Source organism: Schistocerca serialis, chromosome 8 (assembly GCF_023864345.2).
Source record: "Schistocerca serialis cubense isolate TAMUIC-IGC-003099 chromosome 8, iqSchSeri2.2, whole genome shotgun sequence".
NCBI lineage: Eukaryota > Metazoa > Arthropoda > Insecta > Orthoptera > Acrididae > Schistocerca > Schistocerca serialis.
In genome coordinates, this window is record NC_064645.1 from 409,160,714 (window position 1) to 409,182,138 (window position 21,425).

The 21,425-nt window shown below is 37.8% G+C and overlaps 1 protein-coding gene across 1 annotated transcript in view; it reads left to right on the forward strand.

Moving 5' to 3' along the window:
- Positions 1-21,425, forward strand: part of LOC126417041 (apoptosis-resistant E3 ubiquitin protein ligase 1) — a 233,590-nt gene that overhangs the window by 173,407 nt on the left and 38,758 nt on the right. The window contains exons 11-14 of the mRNA XM_050084931.1: positions 4,345-4,466; positions 7,450-7,525; positions 12,895-13,184; positions 17,884-18,009. Of these exons, the coding sequence (XP_049940888.1) occupies positions 4,345-4,466; positions 7,450-7,525; positions 12,895-13,184; positions 17,884-18,009 (614 nt within the window). The remainder of the gene's footprint in view (positions 1-4,344; positions 4,467-7,449; positions 7,526-12,894; positions 13,185-17,883; positions 18,010-21,425) is intronic.

Here is a 21,425-nt window from a genome sequence, read left to right on the forward strand (position 1 = left end):
TGTAAGGAATGTGTGTTAGTATTTTGCAGCTGTGGCTTATTAAACTGATAGTTCGGTAATTTTGGCATCTGTCAACACCTGCTTTCGATGGGATTGGAATTATTATATTCTTCTTGAAGTCTGAGGGTATTTCACCTGTCTCATACATCTTGTTCACCAGATGGTAGAGTTTTGTCAGGACTGGCTCTTCCAAGGCTATCAGTAGTTCTAATGGAATGTTGTCTACTCCGGGGGCCTTGTTTCGACTCAGGTCTTTCAGTGCTCTGTCAAACTCTTCACGCAGTATCGTATCTCCCATTTCATCTTCATCTACATCCTCTTCCATTCCCATAATATTGTCCTCAAGTACATCGTCCTTGTATAGACCCTCTATATACTCCGTCCACCTTTCTGCTTTCCCTTCTTTGCTTAGAACTGGGTTTGCATCTGAGCTCTTGATATTCATACAAGTGGTTCTCTTCTCTCCAAAGGTCTCTTTAACTTTCCTGTTGGCAGTATCTATCTTACCCCTTTTGTCCTCTAGCCATCCCTGCTTAGCCATTTTGCACTTCCTGTCAATCTCATTTTTGAGATGTTTGTATTCCTTTTTGCCTGCTTCATTTGCAGCAATTTTATATTTTCTCCTTTCATCAATTAAATTCAATATTTCTTCTGTTACCTAAGGATTTCTACTAGACCTCGTCTTTTTACCTACTTGATCCTCTGCTGCCTTTATTATTTCATCTCTGAAAGCTATCCATTCTTCTTATACTGTATTTCTTTCCTCCATTCTTGCCAATCGTTCCCTAATGCTCTCCCTGAAACTCTCTACAGCCTCTGGTTCTTTCAGTTTATATCCAGGTCCCATCTCATTAAATTCCCACCTTTTTGCAGTATCTTCCTTTTTAATCTACATTTCATAACCAACAGATTGTGGTCAGAGACCACATCTGCTCCTGGAAATGTCTTACAGTTTAAAACCTGGTTCCTAAATCTCTGTCTTATTATTATATAATCTATCTGAAACCTTCCAGTCCCTCCAGATCTCTTCCATGTATACAAACTTCTTTCATGTTCCTTGAACGAAGTGTTAGCTATGATTAAGTTATGTTCTGCACAAAATTCTACCAGGCAGCTTCCTCTTTCATTCCTTACCCCCCTTCCATTTTCACCTACTATGTTTCCTTCTCTTCCTTTTCCTACTATCAAATTCCAGTCACCCATGACTATTAAATTTTTGTCTCCCTTCACTATCTGAATAATTTCTTTTATCTCATCATACATTTCATCAATCTCTTCATCTGTGGAGCTAGTTGGCATTTAAACTTGTACTACTGTGGTAGGCATGGGCTTCGTATCTATCTTGCCCACAGTAATGCGTTCACTGTGCTGTTTGGTAGTAGCTTACCTCCATTCTTATTTTTTTAAATTCATTATGAAACCAACTCCTGCACGGGAAAAATTATGGCTGTAGTTTTTCCTTGCTTTCAGCCATACGCTGTACCAGCACAGCAAGGCCATTTTGGTTAGTGTTAGAAGGCCAGATCAGTCAATCATCAGACTGTTGCCCCTGCAACTACTGAAAAGGTTGCTGCCCTTCTTCAGGAACCACACATTTGTCTGGCCTCTCAACAGATACCCCTCCATTGTGGTTGCACCTACAGTACGGCTATCTGTATCGCTGAGGCATGCAAGCCTCCCCACCGGTGGCAAAGTCCATGGTCCATGAGGGTAGGGACAGCGATATATACTGGTAAAATTTTTTCACAGCGATATATACTGATAAAATTTTCTTGGGCTTCCAGCTGCGTCCAGTGGTTTAAAACCACTGGATGTGGCTGGAAACCCAAGAAAACTGATAGTTTGGTAACAATATTAGAGTGGAAAGTTGCTACTCATCATATAGCGGAGATGCTGATTCACGATAGGCACAACAAAAAGATTCACACAATTATAGCTTTCGGCCATTACGGCCTTTGTCAGCAACAGACACACATACACACATGTGTGCGCGTGTGCACACACACACACACACACACACACACACACACACACACACACACACAGATGCAACTTGCACACACACGTCTGCAGTCTCAGACAACTGCAACCACATAGTTTGGTAATATTCATGCCTGTCAGCACCGGCTTTCTTTGGAATTGGAATGATTATATTGTTCTTGAAGTCTGAGGGTATTTTGCTTGTCTCATATACTTTGCACTGTGGGTGGAAGAGCTTTCTCATAGCTGACTCTCCCAAGGTCTGACAGAATGTTGTCTATTCCTGGGGGCCTTGTTTTGACTTAGGTCTCTCAGTGCTCTGTCAAATTCTTCTTGCAGCATCATGTCTCCCATCTCATCAACATCTACATCTTCTTCTATTTCTGTAATATTGCCTGCAAGTTCATCTACCTTGTATATACCCTCTATATACTCCTTCTTTCAGCTTTCCCTTCTTTGCTTAGGACTGGTTATCCATCTGAGCTCTTAATATTCGTACTACTGCTTTTGATTATTGAATCACAGAGAGTCTTCTCCAACCTTAATCCACTTACTTGGCACATATGTCTCCAAACTGTGATTTACAATCAGTGTGAACTATGCCTGTAAATCCTCTACATCCGTCATATTTTAACTAAGTGATATCCATTCACTGCTTAACTGGGTTGCAACAACTGCTTATCTGCTTTCTCCAGCATAAATACTCTTCCAGCCTTCTTGATGGAGTTACTAACTTTAGTAACCATCCTCACTACAATGACATCGTGATCACTAATCCCTGTCTGTGTACTGACACTGTCGATAAGAACAGGCCTGTTTGTAACTACAAAGTCTAAAATATTTTGTTGCATGTGGGTTGTCTTAACTAGTTGTTCAAGGCAGTTTGTGGAAAATGTGTTCAAAAGTACTTGACAAGACTGTCTGTCTGTGCCACCTGCAGTGAATCCATAGATGTTCCAGTCTATACCCCTTATATTAAACTTGCCTCCAACTAATAATGCATGACCTGGTTATTTCTGTGCTACTGAGCATAGATTTTCCTTGAATGATTCTACAACTCTTATGGCAGAATCAAGAGGCCAGTAAAAACATCTGACGATTAAATTGAGTTCACCTAGGCCTGCTTCTTGTGTCCAGTAGCTTCAGTCAGACTCAATTTCGACCTTGCTAGGCCCAATATTTTTTGTTGATGGCAGTGAACACTATTCCTTCTTTGATATCTAATGTGTCTTTTCAATATACATTCCATGCCTCACTAAATATTTCATAGCTCTCCACTTAGTTTCAGCCAGCTCTTGATATGGAGAATAATTTGAGCACAACAACTTTCATCAAAGGCAATAAGTTCAGGTGCTTGGTTACAAATACTTTTTTTTAACAATTTACTATTAAAATATTGATAACTGCAGTGTTTATATTTGGTATGCAATCTTATTTCAATTTCTGTATGTTGACTGCTGAGTGCTCATCAGAGGATTTCAGTCTGCCATCTAGCCTTTCCACAAGTACTCTGCTACCTGAATAGAGTGTTTGCATAATTCTGCCCACACAAACACTTGAAAGTGCACATCCTACTTAATCTATGTAGGTCGGTAGCCCAGTCCACATAAGATTAATTGGGATCCTTTTTCTACTGTCAAAATAGTAACCTGGCTGAAATAACATATTTTTTCATTGAAAATTGTTCAGTTGTAATAAAGTAAGTATCCTAGCAATTCAAGCTGTGCCAGATGTGTTAACCATTCTAATTTCTGTATTAGGTGACACAGTTTAGAATTTCCTGACAAGAACATGGCGTTTTGTCTTTCCATTCAGAAATTTGGCAAGTTGTAACATGTAATTGCAATCATTAGCGATAAGCATCCCACCCTTCACTTTGTTCGTTAAATGATGGAAAAGCTGTAAATATGGATGGGATAAAAGACATAACTGTTGCACTTGCCAACGCTTGCGCTGCCTGTAATATTGCTATCTTTAGCTCATGGTAATGTCACACATTTTCGCTCACAAACAACAAGAACTTACATACATGATGTCCTCAGAAAAATTACAAGCTACTTTAAGTGCATATTTCAAACAGATATTTGGTTTCCGTATTGACATCGGGTGAGGCCATTACACTTCTTGCTATTGGCCTCTTATGTCTCAGGGAAGAGTGCACTGTGCATCCCCAGAAATATCTGATCCTTTCTTTAGAACATAAAATGTCTGACAGGTAATAAAGAAAATCTGAGAACACTACTAAAATTGTATAATCTAGGCAACTCCTATCTCACTGATGAAACTTTAATTAAAAATAATGTTATTTTACTACTAGTTCACATTATTTGGAAGACTAAGTTCATTTTTATCTGTTTGCTCTAGGTGGATCAGAGACTTTCAAAGATAAACAGGACTTTTTCTACCACGAAGTTCGGAAGTACCACCAGAAACATTATCACGAAAAACTGCCCATGAAAATCTGCCGTGAAAAGCTTCTGGAGTCAGTGAGTTGAGAAGACTATGAATCACTCTTATTTTTTGAGATCTTTAATTAACAGAAGGTTATTTTTGGATAATATGGATCTTGCAAAAATATAAAATGACAGTTAATGCAAAAAATGCTAAAATTGGTTTGAAAGTTCTTTCAGTATAACAGGATGATTTAATGCTATTATCTACTTTTTCTGGGGCATAATAGTGTATATCTTATTCATAAAGTACTTAATGCTACATCACAAAATTTCTACTTTTTGTGTCTGTGTGATCACAAAGCAAAATAGCACCAAATAATACATCACACTTCTCTCTTTTAGAACTTAATTTTCTTCTGTCCCTCCTGTGTTGTCCTATCCCCCCCCTCCCCCCCCATTTCTTTTTCTCTTTCTCCCTTTCCTTGAAGTTGGTAGTAAATGAAACAACTGTATTGAAAGAATGAACTTCAACAGGTATGATTCCGCAGAAATAAATACATTGCTGATGATGGACAGCTAGTAATTAAAACAGTTGACAAGGTGGGAAAAGAAATGAGGCTGAAACAGAAACAGAGATATAAGGGAGAGAAATAAAAAAAAAGGTTAGAGAAAGAAAAGGAGCAAAAGGGGGGTGGGGGATAGAAGAGAAAGAAACAGTAGAGATATGACTTTGAAACAGGTAGAATTCCACCTAAGTTGAGATCAGACACAGATTGAAGGGTATTTGAATGATTTGGGAGACAAAATTAACAGGCAAGTTGCTTGACAGAGATTTCTATTACCAGTACGTGTTTATGCCTGGTTGTTCAGTGTCGTATAACTTTGTGATAAGCATGACACAATATTTTGTGTATTTGAGCTGGTATAGTTTCACGTGATTTTTATAACCAGACTATATTTCATTTTCAAAGAGCTTTCTAACTTTTTCTGCAATTGCAGAAATGCTAAGGGCATTACTAAGGTGCCTGGCTCCTTCACATCTCTTGTTACAATGTGGCGAGTGATTGATTTGATCAGAGCAAGTTTTGTAATTGTGTAATGTTTCCCCAAAAGACAATGTTTCTATCTATATAACATGTTTCTGGGGGAAAATTAATACTCAGGCCTTAATCTCTGAATAACTGCCAGACCACAAGTGCATTATTCTGAGGTTTGGGTATGCTTCTACCTTTGTGCCTTCTAAAGGTCTGCTCAGTGGGAACCACATCAATGTCTTTGAACTTGCATATATTTGAAGCTGGATGAAGAATGACAGTGAAAAAATTTGAAATACAACTTGTAGTTACAGTGTCATTAATGGGAACTGAGGTACATTCACAGTACTAGCAATAGCTTTATAGTTTACATAGACTCATATTTCTGATTTATTAGACTGTATTTTCTGTCTTTATACATAGTGCAAAGCCTTAATCACTCAGATTATCAGCTAACCTGTGCTGTAGTATATAGCTCATTCTTATATTATCATAATGTAAATTTTAAAATCTGTAATCATTTATAGTTACAAGTGAATCAAACAATGGAAACTCCAGGTATCAATATCAACAGTGTAGGAAAAGACAGATTACTACTTACCGTCAAGTTGCAGACAAGCAAATTAAGACACTCGCATAAAGTTTTTGGCCACTGCCTTCGTCAGTAAGAGACACAAACGCCATTCTCACATACGCAAGCAAGCACTCCTCATGCACACACAACTGCCAACTCCAGCATCTCGAGCCAGAATGCAACTATCATGTGGGATGCAAGCAGCAATCAAGAGGGGGCGGGGCAGGGATTGTAGTGTACGGGTGCGGAGAGAGATGAAAGCTGTCCAGTGGAGTTTGCAGGGACTAGACTGCCGACAGGCCAGCACCAGGAGCTTGTGGGGCAGAGAGGTAGGGAAAAAAGGAGCAAAAAAAGGAGAGGTTCAGAGAAAGACAGGCGGATGTGTTGTCAGAGGGCTGCAAATAAACAGGGTTGGAGATGAGAATGGGGAGGAGATGATGAACAGAAGGTGTGGAAGCTGTTGGGTGGTGTGTTTCCACCCCCTCTGTCCATCATCTCCTCCCCATTCTCATCTCCAACCCTGTTTATTTGCAGTCCTTTGACAACACATCTGCCCATTTTTTCCCTCGATCCTCTCCTCTTTTCTTTTTTTTTTTTTTACTCACCTCCCTACCCCACAACCTCCTGATGCTGCACCTGTTGGCAGTCTAGCCCTGCACACTCCAGCAGACAGCATTTGTCTCTTTCACACCCATACACTACTATCCCTTCTCCTTCTCCGCCCCCTCCAGATAACTGTTTGTGTCCCACATGATAGTTCCTGTGAGTGTGTGTGTGTGTGTGTGTGTGTGTGTGTGTGTGTGTGTGTGTGTGTGTGTGTCAGTCTTACTGATGAAGGCCATGGCCAAAGGCTTTATGTGGGTGTCTTTTAATTATGCCTATCTGCAACTTGTTGTGTCATCTTTACGGTAAGTAGGAATCTGTCTTTCCAACATTATTGTTACAAGTGACCAATTCAAAAAGAAAACAAGGAGCAGAGAAACATTTCTTGAGGTCTTTTAACATATTTCTTCCAAGTGATACACATAAAAACCGTAACCTTCTTTTAATGCCCCTTCCACATTTACATTGTTTAACAAGATAAATTGCTTTATGGAAACCATAAAAAGAATGAGGAAAAGCAGCCACTGGCCTGTAGTTGTTTGACACACAGGAACATCTAACAGAAAAGAAAAGTCACTTTCTCTTGAGCTACATTTTTTTTTAAAGTATGTACTCTCGCACATGAAAGCATACAGACACCTAAACACACCCACACATGGCTGGAGTGGGTGCATTTTGTTGTGTGTGAGGGTATGTAACTGACTAGGAAAAGAGTGATAATTCAAAAGCAAGCTAATAATGTCTCTGTGTTACTATGTGTTTCATGTGCTACGCATTGGTTGGCTATAAGTCAGTGGTTGTCTTTTATTATTTTTGTTTACTTTTTATAATGTGTGTAAGTGATTTTAAACTATACATGTTTCAGTCAATGAAAGCAACAAAGAACTTCTCTGTGAGTGACTGGTGTCGAAACTTTGAGATAACCTTTCAAGGAGAACAAGGTGAGACCAGGCAACTATTTTTCTAGTCTCAGTAGTGTTTCTTTATGATGATCAATATTCTTACTTCTCTGTTTATGATCATTGCTACTTTGTGATTCTGTTTGAATACTGACAAAGTATTACTGGACTAAAGTTCTAATAAATTATAGTCAGAGTCTACATCCACTTCTGGAAATGTTTTGCAGTTTACCCTCTGATTTCTTAATCTCTGTCTTACTGTTATATAAGGGGCAGTCAAATGATAATGACACAGATTGAAAAAGTAACTTAACTGTTTATTATTTCAAAAGTAATCACCATAACTGATAATACATTTACCTCTCTGTGAGACAAGACAGTTAAGTTTTCAAGGAAAAATGTTTGCAGTTGCCATTTGACTTGGTCATTTTTGGATCATGTCCCCTTACCTCAAACTAATACATTAACCCTTCTGCATCATCCCTGAAAGTTTGTAACATCATCCCAGGATCACCCTCTGTATAGGTCCTTATACTTCCAAACATAAACATTAATAAGCCAAACTACTGTGACCACTGCCCATCACAAGAGTGAATGCTGCCTAGTGGTGTTGAGGGCACATGACATGGTAGGGGAAGTATGTAAGCAGAGCAGAGACAACTGGGGAATCACTGTAGCATTTATATGGTGGCTGCAAATGGAAGATGCACTAACATAATCAGCTTTGACAGAGGGCATATTGTTGCAGCCTGGAAATGGCAATACTGGTCATTAGTTAGTGTGTTACTATATTGAGCACCTATGAAAAGAGGTTGAAGGACAGTGAAACCATGAGTAGGTAACAAGGCGTTAGATCTTATACCTCATCACGTAACATGGAGGGCAGAGGCTCACGTACTTTATAAACCAGAATAGATGCAATCTGTGGCAGATATGATCACAGTGTGCAATGCTGGTGTGGGCATGAGTGTTTCAGAGCACACCATTCAGTGTGGGTTGTTGATCACAGGGTTCTGCAGCTGGTCGGTGGTATTGTTCAGATATGCTATCATCCAAGTGAATGGTTGCTTGAAACATGAACTGCACCTTGGGTACTGGTCAATGGAGGCAATATTATGGTGTGGGGAACATTCACCTGGTCTTCCATGGAACTTGTTGTTGCAATGAAGATGCAGCGACTGCTGTGGACTACACGAACAATATTACAATCCACTTGCATCCCATTATGCTTGATGTCTTCTCTGACAGTGAAGTCATCTTCCATCAGGATAAATTTCAGTGTCCCAAGGCTAGAATCATGCTACAATGTGTAACATGCCTTACCTGCGATTAATAGTCCTCAGTAGCTAGTTGTCAAATGTCCACTGTCTTGCTGTAATCTGATTTTCTATAAAGTTTTGAAATGATTTATGCAACACAGTAGTAGTTAACTTGACTAATTGTCAAATTTACTGTCACTTGTGGAAACATAATGATCGGGTCGTGTTTAAAAAAATCATACAATATAATAATGTCTGGTAAGCACTTCCACTCAACTAAGAATTATTGTGACAGCGATGATATTTTTACAGTGCACTTTCACAAGCAGGTTTGGAATTTATCAACACAGGTATAACAGTGTGACCACATGATGGTGTTGTAGGGAATGACTTCCACAGACTCAAAGAACTTTTACAGAAGATATTACTCACAAGTTACTACATGATGTCAATGTACTGAATGCTTCCTGTTGTGTCCCAGATATGTTGATTGAATGATTACCATGTGCAGACTGCTTACTTATTGTCTGGTGATGGTAATTTATAGATGTGTATGAGAATAATTAGTGAAATCTCTAATTACATGTTAGTATATAATAATGCAAATGTCAAATTTAGTCAAATGTCATTCAAGTGTAGCAAGAAATAATTCTTTTTAGCTGTTTATTAGGTGGCTGTAAAATTAATAAAGCTACATGAACTGTTTATGAACTCCATGACATGGGATTTACTGATCTTTGTGTGAATTTCAAAGGTATGCAATTTTCATAATTTACTCAATTTCTCATCCAGTGGAAAAATTTATTGGAGCGCACAAAGGTGAATATGCTCCTCTTTATTAAAAGACTGACTGAAAAGTGGGATATCAGCTGCCTCATTCTACCTTCCTCAGGACGTTTAAAAATTTTTGCAAAAAGATTGACATGTGAACATACTCACGTTCTTTTTAACATGCACATCACTTCTCAATTCCACATGTTGCCGCAACTGTAACTCACTCACACACACTAGTCCATCACTGTAAGTCTCTCATGCCCATCCACTCCCAATTGCCCATTTCCACTCACTCATTCAGCCAAACTCATTGTATTATCTCCTTGTGGCTCTGCAGCTGTCTGTCTCCTCTGTCACAGCCACAGTCGCCTTTGTTATGTCCTACTACTACTGTCTACTCCCACTGTCATTCATTCATTCCCATTGCTGCTGTGTCTTTTCCCTGTTACTATTTCTCTCTTTCTTGTCGTCATTGTCATAGACTCTGTCTCTCATTATCACTGGCTCTTACCTACTTCCACTTTCTCCTTCTCTTTATTCCTCTCCCATGGGTATTGTTTCCTTCACTCTTTTCATAGCACTGTTCTCTCCCTGTCTGGTATGTTCCATTGGCACTGTGTCCCTCTCTTTCTCTCTCACTGCCATTGTCTCCTTTGTTCTTTCTACACCACAACCACTGTCTACTAGCTTCCAATATTTATTACTTCTGCATCTCTTTTTCCACTGCCACTGTCCCCTTCTTTCTCGGCATAAAAAGTGTGAATATGTTCGCATGAGGAAGGTGGAATGAGACAGCTGTCGCCCCACTTTTCAGTCGGTCTAATAAAGAGAAGCAATTTGGCTTTTCTGTGCTCTGATGGGAGCATTTTTCCACTGGTTCCCTTCTGTTCCCTGCCACAGGAGGTCATGTCACTCATATGAAAAGAACTTAATGGGACAGCAAAATTTTGATAGTTTACTTATGTGGAATGAAATAATGCAAAACAAATTTAACACAGGCTGGATTTTATGTGCCCAAAATTTTTGTATGTGCTTCAGTACTATAATGTGGAGTTCCGAGAACCCTTCTGATGCTGATGGAGACACTTAACATTATACTTCTTTGCTCTACATCACTTTATAAGCTACATTTCCACCTCACAATGTATTTTACATGCACAAGTAGGATAACTTTGAACCTCTGTAGCTCGGAAACAGATAAAGATCAGTATGTAGTAAATTATCAGCGTTGTTTGAGACCATAATCTTAGGAACGTATTGTAAAAATTACAGCCACTTGGTCTGCATAGCGATCTTGGAATCAGTGACTGGATTTTGGTCCACTGGTAATGGCAAAAAATGCTTTTTTGGGACTTTCCTTGGGAGCCATCCATGAATTTATGTAAATGCATCATTCTTCCACTTGTTAATTCATTCAACTATTCGTTCATTCACGGCTATACCCATCAGTGTAATTAAATCATGGGGTTATCCGCTGTAGCTGCAAAAGGATAATGATACCAAGAAAATTTTCAAGTTTGTTGAAGATTGGTATCTTACAAATATATCATAAAAATTTCAGCTATCTGCTTTGGATAGCCATCTTGGAATCCTCGGCTGGGTTTTGGTCTGCTGGTCAGAGCAAAAATATTGTAAAAAAACACTTTTTTTGGGGTTTTCCAAGGAACTTCACATGAACAAATCGTGCCTCCATAAGTCCCATCATGCCCACAGTAGACCACATCAAATGCAAAAATAACTGCCAATTTGCTCCATTTATCTAAGCAGGAAGAAGTGTGTAATATTTATAATTGGATTCTGTATTATGAAGTAGTGACACTAAGATGATCCTTCTTTTGGTAATATCCAAAACACTTGACCCTGCCTTTTTATTACCAATAGAACCTGAGATATGAGCACCGGAAAAACCCACTTTTATGCACGGCATTTTGGAATATATTGGTAAGCATGCTGTCACATGCATACAGACAAGTACTTTACTCACATGAACTAATAAAATTAAACATGCTTAATTGTCAAAATAGCAAAAGTGTGTTCTGGGAGGTGTAAGTTATAATTGAAAATAACATTTGAAGTTGAAGTTTTCAGGGAAACTAACATGTTCCTTTTACAGACAGTTAGCTATTGGCTCATTAGAAATCTCAGCTCATGTGTTCTATGGCATGTAAATTGTATAATAATATTTTAAATAAAACTACCTATTCCTTTCTGATTAGAAATCACATAAGTTGAAATTTATGGACATCAACCTAAATAAAAAATAAGTCATTTCACATAACTGTAGCAAACGCATTATTTACAGAATGAAAAAAGAAAAAAAATATGAATTGAAGGAGTAGGGTTGTAGCAAGTGGCTCTACCCCACCTTGCTATGTTTCAAATAGGTTGAGGAGCATCGTAGTGAACTGAAATTATTGTCTTGGCCACCATATTTGTCTGAACCTTGTGGAAAACATCTGGAATGCTAGTGGATGCCAGCTCCAAACCCACAAGCCACTGACCGGTGATTTATGGAAGTTCATGACCTGTGTGTGGACGTCTGGTGTCACATACCTCCGGAAACCTACCAAGGACTCATTGAAACCATGCCGCATAGAATCACTACTGTGTTGTGTTCCAGAGGTGGATTAATATGCTCTTAAGCTTATGATCATAATCCTTTCACTCATCAGTATATATTGCGGACAATATTTGTCATTTTGGGACTTTTACAGGTAGTAATATATTCTGTATATGGTAGAGTCTTACAAGTGTGGGACTCTGCGAAGTGGTTGTGAATACTTTTGGAAACAGTTCTTCAAATCTGAATTTAAATATTGACCACGTAGATTGGGAAGTTTCTTGTGCTAATTTCTAAGTGCACTTCTTTTCATGTTTCATTCTTTAATTGCTCAACAAATTCAAATTTTTTTGTCTTGGAGTAAACCCTTCTGTGAGTGACTGTTTTAGTTATAGTTCTTACTGATAGTTTTAAATGTAAGATTTGGCAGGAGTGGTCTCAAAGTCAAAGTATGTCTACAACAACATAACAACATTCTTTCCCTGTGTCAGTATATGATCAATATTGATGATGTATGTTTTGTAATTCTTGTGGATCATTTATGATATTCTGTAATCAAGTAGAATGGTAAAAAATGTGTTGCAAAATTAATCCTGTTTTGTTGTGTTAATGCTGAAATCTCCACAGATATGAATTTACTGATAGGTGACATATCAAAGACGTGTGAAATGGATAACCTTTCTCACTCTTGAATTTTTTACTCGGTTGATTCCTTGAATTTGTTAATATTAATTTATGTTTTTAATGAGTTTCCTTCCAAAACAGCATCTATCATTATGCAGTTAGCCTTATTTGGCAATGTTTGTTCTTGTCCACAGGTCTGGATTGGGGTGGTGTACGACGAGAGTGGTTTGAACTTGTGTGTGCAGCATTGTTTGATGCACGCAATGGTCTCTTCATGAGCTTTTCAGATGGTCAGCAAGCACTTGTACATCCTAATGTTCAGAGGCCTCCTCACCTCAAGTTGAAGCACTTTGAGTTTGCTGGTCGAATAGTCGGCAAGTGCCTTTACGAATCATCACTTGGAGGTTCCTACAGACAGTTAGTACGGGCACGGTTCACGAGGTCATTTTTGGCACAACTCATTGGTCTTCGTGTTCACTACAAGGTCAGTGTCTCCAACCCTCTAAAATATTATGCATAATAAGTCACACAGAATCAGTTAACAGATAATATTAACTTGAGGTATCTGTTGGCAATTGCTCAGCATGCAAAGTGATCATGTTGATCACAGGCTCTGAGGTTTAGAAATCATGGCTGATGACTACTATAGATTGTCCATAACTGTTACGGATTTATCACCATAATTACAGAGTTATAGGAAGATACTAAAAAATTATGGAGATAGACATTTTACAATTTGATCTTTTAAAAAAAAAAACTGAAAAAGATGTGTGTACATTTTGCTAGTCATATGCTACCAAAATGTTTTATAGATTGTAATGGTGTCCTTCGCGGATATGCAGTAAACGTGTCTACCGGTGATTTTGTCACCACAGCTCACTAAAGGTGCATTTATGTCGAGTTCAAAACATGCTCTGTAACATTTGTTCACAACATTGTTTGTGGCTAATAGTGGGCTACCAATGTTTGCAATATGTTGTCATCATCTTGGCAACACAAAGCCAGTGATCCACAGCTGTGTCGGTACAGATCAAAGGAACATAGTTCTTGGCTTGTTACCACTAAATGCTGCTACACAATCCTAGTGTTTGTTTGTGCTTTGTTTATAGTATTGCATTTTGTCTTTACATGTGTTCCTTTATGAAATGGAGTGGACAAGAACTTCTCACACTGTATGAGGCAGATGAGCACATCTGGAATGTTTGAAATCATATTTGTAAAAATATTAAACAGAAGCTTGACACCCAAACAAAAAATTCTCCATTGCTTTGCTCCATCAACAGTGACGTATATAAAAAAATTAAATCTGTCCAGGGTGTATACGACCCAGGACAATCGGGAGATCGGGGAAAAACCTGGGAATTTTTTCGCCTGGGAGAAATCCGGGAAAAACCTGGGAATTTTTTAGGATTCCAGGATATCTTTTTTGTTTTAGTTTTCAGTTATTTTTTATTTTGACAGGTAAGAAATAATACTCTATCGTAGGATATTACTGCATCCCACTATAGCAGAATAATACTGCAGCAATAAAACGTGAATGAGAGAAACAAACTAAAATAAAACTTAAGTTGCAAAGGAAATGCAGCATGTACACACCAAAACACAGTGCTCATAGAAGCGTCGGCCAGTAGCAAAATGTGTCAAAGGCTTTAGGAAGACTATGCAATGCTTCATGACAACAAATTGCCTCCAATGAGCATGACGTCATAACTGTTTACATTAGATTTGTGTGAGCAGTTGTGAGTGGGCCCATGCGCATGCGCAGTTGAGTCACGTATGTACCTCCTTCCGCTTCTGGCTACAAAAGTGTGGCTGTTAGCTGTATAAGCAAGCAGCAAGATGCTACCCGGAAAAATTTTACTGGCGCGCGCAAGCTACCATATTCGCTGGGAGCAAACTGGAGTGTCTGCCCTGGGCGGCAATTTCAGTCAAGCATTAATCGCCTTGCAGAATAATGAAGTTATTTTTATCAGTTTGCTAAAGAAATATGGCTTAATTAATCTTTTCGGCTGAGGCAGTCAATTTATTTGAAACGAAGTGTTTAATTCCACACTATTGGCTAGTTTCAACTGTTTGCTGCATTTCAAAAGAGCACGTTTTCATCTTGTAGCACATACGGCATTATGCCATAATAAAGAACCAAAAATGAGATAATACAGTACTGGTACTCCAATAAAATTTACAACCAAATCTGGACATACGAATGTGCACTTTAAGCCGAATTATGCATTTTTGTGTGGTTCACGAAATTCCTCTGATGTCTTGTTTCTTTTATGACATTATGCAAGATCTTTTAATGTTTTACATGTATGAACATATGGGCTTCCTGTGTCATCATAGCTGCGCAAGTGTGGTGATGTCTGTCATCTGTTATCTGGCGCTCACTGGCAACTGTTGAAACGAACCTCTTTCTAACAGGTCGTGGGAAAATATTGTGAATGATTGATTGAAAAGCGTTACTTTCAAAGTAAATTTCCTTTTACGCAAGATGAACTTAGTGTGAGAATGTGCGATGAATTTCTTAAACAACAGAGCATTTGACTCTCATTTAAAAATCAACTATTTGAGGATGACCATTTAGAAAAAATTTCGGGCCCAGAAGATCAGACATTTATATCGGTATTAAAAATTTTACTGGCGCATTTGTGTGATGTATCTTAAAGTGTAACACGCGCAAAAAAAACAACAACATTCTACATGAAAGTTTTGCTTCTCTTGCAACTTAATAGTCGCCGAGGCCAATATTAAGTGTGCAAGTTCTGCTTTTCTTGAAGCAACACTATGTATATTAATTTACACCATTAACTTTTCCTACTTGTGTGTACGCGCTACTTAACAGTGATAATGCTATCGACTGACTACATCACGTGTCCTAAGCTCTGAATATCCACTGTATCGGCTGATGAGATCACGTGACATGAGGTATGACTGGCTTACAAAAGCGCATCGCAATCTCGATTTCAATGCTTCGGAAAGTAACATGCGGTGTTTGATGGAACTCTATTTATACGAAAATAAGCAGTGTACATTATCTTTTTTTTTCTGAGTTTCGTTTTCCAAAGGGCTGAGAAATTCTACACCGGTGTATAAAACCATAACCATTCAAAGGATTAATAAGTTTTACAGTTCCAAGGAAAAATATGTCGCATAACACGGAAAAAGTGTATATCCATCCGGGAGAAAATGTGTTTTAAGGGGGAAATCGGGGAAAAAATCTGGGATTTTTTTTCCTTGTCCGCGTATACACCCTGTATGTCATTTCTCAATATCACAGCAGCAGCAACAACAGGATTTGTTGTCTGACTCTGTAAAAACTTGTTGTCAGCAAGTGAGCTACTGCAATACGAAAGGGAAATGACAACAAAAAAATGTAAGATGCTTTCTATGAGGCAGAAATGAATGTATGGAGAAAGCAGCAGTCAGTAGTAAACATGAATGGAACAAGGGGTTCATAAACTGCACATTCCCCTGTCACATTCATTAGAAGTGTGAGTGACAGTGAGGCCAAAGAAGTTTTCTTTATTGAAGATCATAATTTTGATTAATTTTAAAATGAAACAAAAATAAATATATAATAAGTTAAATATTTCCTTTTTTTTAATTTAGGGTCAGAAAATGTCTGAAATATAGCTTTTAAAACACTAAATTTTCTGGTTGGGGAGGGGAAGGGGGGGGGGAGGGTGGACCCTCCCACCCACCATATTTACCATGTTACTAACAGCCTCTTCTCAAGTTTGGCAACTATGAGAAACTCAGTTTTAAATTGAAACTGCTGTGGGCAGAACCTTGTTCAAGTTCAGCAGCATTGAAGTGCCTCACAAAATTCTGGCCGCACTGGGTAATAAGGTCAGTGGAGACCTTTGCTGCTGTGTACAACTTCGTGTGGCATCTGTATTCTGGCCTGGATGGGAATAGTGGAGTAAGAGATCTCAGGCAATTGCTTTAGGACATGCAACATGCTATCTACTTTTGTGTCTGCATATTACTACATAAAGCAAGGTAAAGTAAACAGTAATGTACACCTTAGAGACCCAACTATTTCTATTTAGGAACCTTAGGAATGAAAGCTTTGTAGTGGAATTAGAAGAGAAATTAAATACCTTGAAAAGTGATTTAGTAAGGTTGCTAGACATGTGGCAAAAAACTTAAGAAAAATAAAATTAAAATCAAGAGATGAGTTTTATTACAGAGGAACAGTTTCAGATGTGGATTATATTAAAGAAAATTTTATTACAGCTACTGTAGGAATGTAGGACAGAATTAGAAGACTAGTCGTAAAGACAAGCAACAGATATTTCTTGGAACTCTTTCAAGTCTCTGGATCATTGTGATAAAGAGTTAGAAGACATGTACCAAAAAAAACTACAGAAACTGCATGTATGGTGGCAAGCCACAATATATATAGTTTGACATATATAATTATAACTCAACTGAGTTTGTGATAAATCTGAAGGTGGTTGCTGTGAGCACTTGGAGTTAGTTATCTGTTGTGACTGATGGTGGTTATACTAAAAATAAGTAAATTCATATAAATAGATTGTAAAACAGGTGACTAACTTTTGTTTTTGCACCAGCAGCAGTTTATTAAGGCTGCATTATAAAAGTTCCGGAGGAGTAGATACAGATATGTACAGTCAGTACAGTCATCACACTAGAGCAACATATTATTATAAGCCAAACGAAATCCAGTGTAGGAATGTTACAAGCAAGATCAGTCCATAACAAAAGTTCCAAGTAAACAACCAAAGGGCAGTCTAAGAGAAAACAAGTTTATAACAAGATTCCAATAAACTGGCTTAGTGAGAAACTCTTGGTGGCATTCACGGTACACGCAACATAGGCTATAAGCTGCAGACCTACCACACATGCATGTTATCTTTTCCTTTCTGTACTAATGGCAGCTTTTTCATTGGTTTGTATTTCTTTTATAAGCTTTCTTCTGCATATTGACAGTTTACATCTATGTTACATGCAATGATCTAAAAATATTACTACTAGTAATATTAGTAGTGGTGCTGATTGTGATAGTAGTAGTATCGTTGTTAACAGCTCTGAAAACTGCTTAATGATACAGGAAACTGGCAGCTGCCTTTCTTCGGATTGGTGTGACATACTTCTTGGTTTAATTTACTTACATTTTATAATAATTGTCAAAAAACAGACTGAGAATAATTTTGTTACAGTACTTTGAACAAGATGATCCGGACCTCTATCTTAGTAAAGTGAAGTACATTCTGGACAATGACGTTGAAGAAATGGAACTTTATTTTGTTGAAGAGGAGTATGACCGCACAGGCCAGCTAACAAAGGTAGCTTTCTGATTATATCTCATATATATTGCTAATGTTAGATAAGCTTAAGGGTGAAATATTTGGTCTTACAATATGTGTAGTGTTTTAGTATACATATTATTGCAAATGCTTCAAAGTATATAAATGTGTTATTACTGCTCTATCAACTGCCGACGATGCATACTCAATCACTCTCTGTGTGAATCCTATTAAAAGAGATCAGGCAGAGATTTAGAATGAGGCAAGTTATATATTAACAGACAGAAGTAACCACTGCAGGCTACTTCTGTAAAGTATAATAGCAACAATTTATGAGCAGGCTCTATTAGTCTAGTCACATTGACAGCTAAGGAAATTAATTCTAGATTAAGCTACTTTGAGAAAAGCTCCTGTTCCTTCTGTTCATCTGCTGTTTTTATGTAATATTTTGTATGAGAAATTTATGTAACTTTATAGATAACACTATCAGCTCCTATACACTAAGTTGAAGATGCATAATACAAAAATTTAACTTAGCCAGAATTTCCATCCCTGAGTTCTGGTACTCTGATAAATTACAGAGTGAGTGGCAACATGTTTTCCTGGAGGAATGAGTAAATAAAAATTATTTTTCAAGAAAACTGCAAGCAAAACATGTCTTCTCGTATAATAAAAGAATGAATATGAATTAGATGTCATCATCTGTACTTGACTATTATTCTTCATGTATGGGCCCAATAGGACCACGCGAGGTACAATCAGTCAGATTCACTTTTGATGGTTGGTCTTCCTTTGGGTCCAAATTTGTTTCCTCCTTTCAGAAGGAAGTCTCTTTCTGTCATCATACCACGGTTTTCCAGTTTGTTTTCTACTTTCCCTCTGACCAGTTTTCCAATCAGATATCTTTTGTCTGAATGTTTTTCTATTTGTAACATCTGTCTGAGTTATACCGGCTACTTAAAGATCCTCCTGAACCACAGCGATCCATTTAATTGGCTTAGTTTTGGCCTTACTTCTGTTTTTTGTAGAATTCTGCTGTTTGCTTTGTCAACCTAGTGGATGCCATTCTTTTAATGTGCCCCTACAATTTAAGTCTTCATTTTCTCATGTCACCATGTATGTCTGTGTATTCTTCTGTTTCCTTATTACTTCTCAGCCTATAAGTTTCTCCATCAGTAACTGTGGGACCTAACATTTTCATAATAATCTTTCTTTCTTTCTTTCTTTTGAATTTCGTCAGTATCCCTTTTTCTGTTTAAAATGAAAGTTTCTGCTCCATAAAGACATTCAGGTTTGGTTACAATGCTGTGATGCCTAAGTTTACTGAATTTAGAAAGTGATTTTTTATTATAAATATTTTGTGTTAATCTGAATGCAGTTGCCATTTTTTGACAGTGAACTTCATTTGCAGCGTTTTACAGACTTTTTTCTTGTATGATTTCTCCCAAGTATTAAAACTGAGAAACCCTTTTTATTTTTCTATATTTCATGTTCAAAAACATTGGCACTTTTTTGTCGCATGCCATATAATCTGTTTTTCCGAATTATATTTGTAGTCCTACTTTTTCTGTAACTTCTTTAAGAATTTGTTTTTGAGTTGTGGTAATATCCCTAGTTAAAATTGCCAGATCATCTGCAAAAATGAGACAATCTACTCTAATATTACTTCTACCTAACTTGATTGATTGATCTGTATTTTGGCTCAATTTTATCTCTTGCTATTCTGTAATTACCTCTTCCAAATCACAGTTAAACAGTAATGAAGAGAGTCCATCTCCCCATCCAACACCAGTCTTTATATCAAATGGTTCAGAAATTTTTCCCAAGAATTTAACATTAGAACTAGTGTCAGTTGACGTTTCTTTAATAAGTGTTAGATTTATCATTTAGCCCTTGTTCCTTTAAAATTTGGAAAAGAGATTCACAATCAACTGAGTTGTTGGTCTTTCTAAAATTCACAAATGCACATTCATTGTTGTTACTATAAATCCTTTGGTGCCTAAGGATTAGTTTTAAATTAAGAATTTGTTCCAGACAGGATCTGTTTGGTCTAAAGCCTGCTTGGTATTCACCAGTTTTGGGTTATAACTGTACTTTGGCTCAATAAAGTAAACATTGCTAGAGAATTTTGAATGTGACCAGGAGAAGAGAAATTCCTCGCAATTATTAACATCAGTTTTATTCCCTTTTTTATGCAGTGGATGAATTAGGGCAGTTTTACAGTCCTCGCGTATTTCCTTTGTTTGCCAGATATGTCCTATTAGTTAAGTGATTTCTTTTATAGTGTTAAACCCATTTAGTTTTGTTGTTATTGTGGTCTTCAGTCCTGAGACTGGTTTCATGCAGCTCTCCATGCTACCCAATCCTGTGCAAACTTCTTCATCTCCCAGTACTTACTGCAACCCACATCCTTCTGAATCTGCTTAGTGTATTCATCTCTTGATCTCCCTCTATGATTTTTACCCTCCATGCTGCCCTCCAATGCTAAATTTGTGATCCCTTGATGCCTCAGAACATGTCCTACTAACCGGTCCCTCCTTTTTGTCAAGTTGTGCCACGTACTCCTCTTCTCCCCAATTCTATTCAATACTTCATCATTAGTTACGTGATCTACCCACCTTATCTTCAGCATTCTTCTGTAGCACCACATTTCGAAAGCTTCTATTCTCTTCTTGTCCTAACTATTTATCGTCCATGTTTCACTTCCATACATGGCTACACTCCATACAAATACTTTCAGAAACGTCTTCCTGACACTTAAATCTATGCTCGTTGTTAACAAATTTTTCTTCTTCAGAAACGCTTTCCTTGCCATTGCCAGTCTACATTTTATATCCTCTCTACTTCGACCATCATCAGTTATTTTGCTCCCCAAATAGCAAAACTTCTGTACTACTTTAAGTGTCTCATTTCCTAATCTAATTCCCTCTGCATCAGACGACTTAATTCGACCACATTCCATTATCCTCATTTTGCTTCTGTTGATGTTCATCTTATATCCTCCTTTCAACACACTGTCCATTCCGTTCAACTGCTCTTCCAAGTCCTTTGCTGTCTCTGATAGAATTACAATGTCATCGGCGAACCTCAAAGTTTTTATTTCTTCTCCATGGATTTTAACACTTACTCCGAACTTTTCTTTTGTTTCCTTTACTGCTTCCTCAATATACAGATTGAATAACATCGGGGAGAGGCTACAACCCTGTCTCACTCCCTTCCCAACCACTGCTTCCCTTTCATGCCCCTCGACTCTTATAACTGCCATCTGGTTTCTGTACAAATTGTAAATAGCCTTTCGCTCCCTGTATTTTACCCCTGCCACCTTCAGAATTTGAAAGAGAGTATTCCAGTCAACATTGTCAAAAGCTTTCTCTAAGTCTACAAATGCTAGAAATGTAGGTTTGCCTTTCCCTAATCTTTCTTCTAAGATACGTCGTAAGGTCAGTATTGCCTCA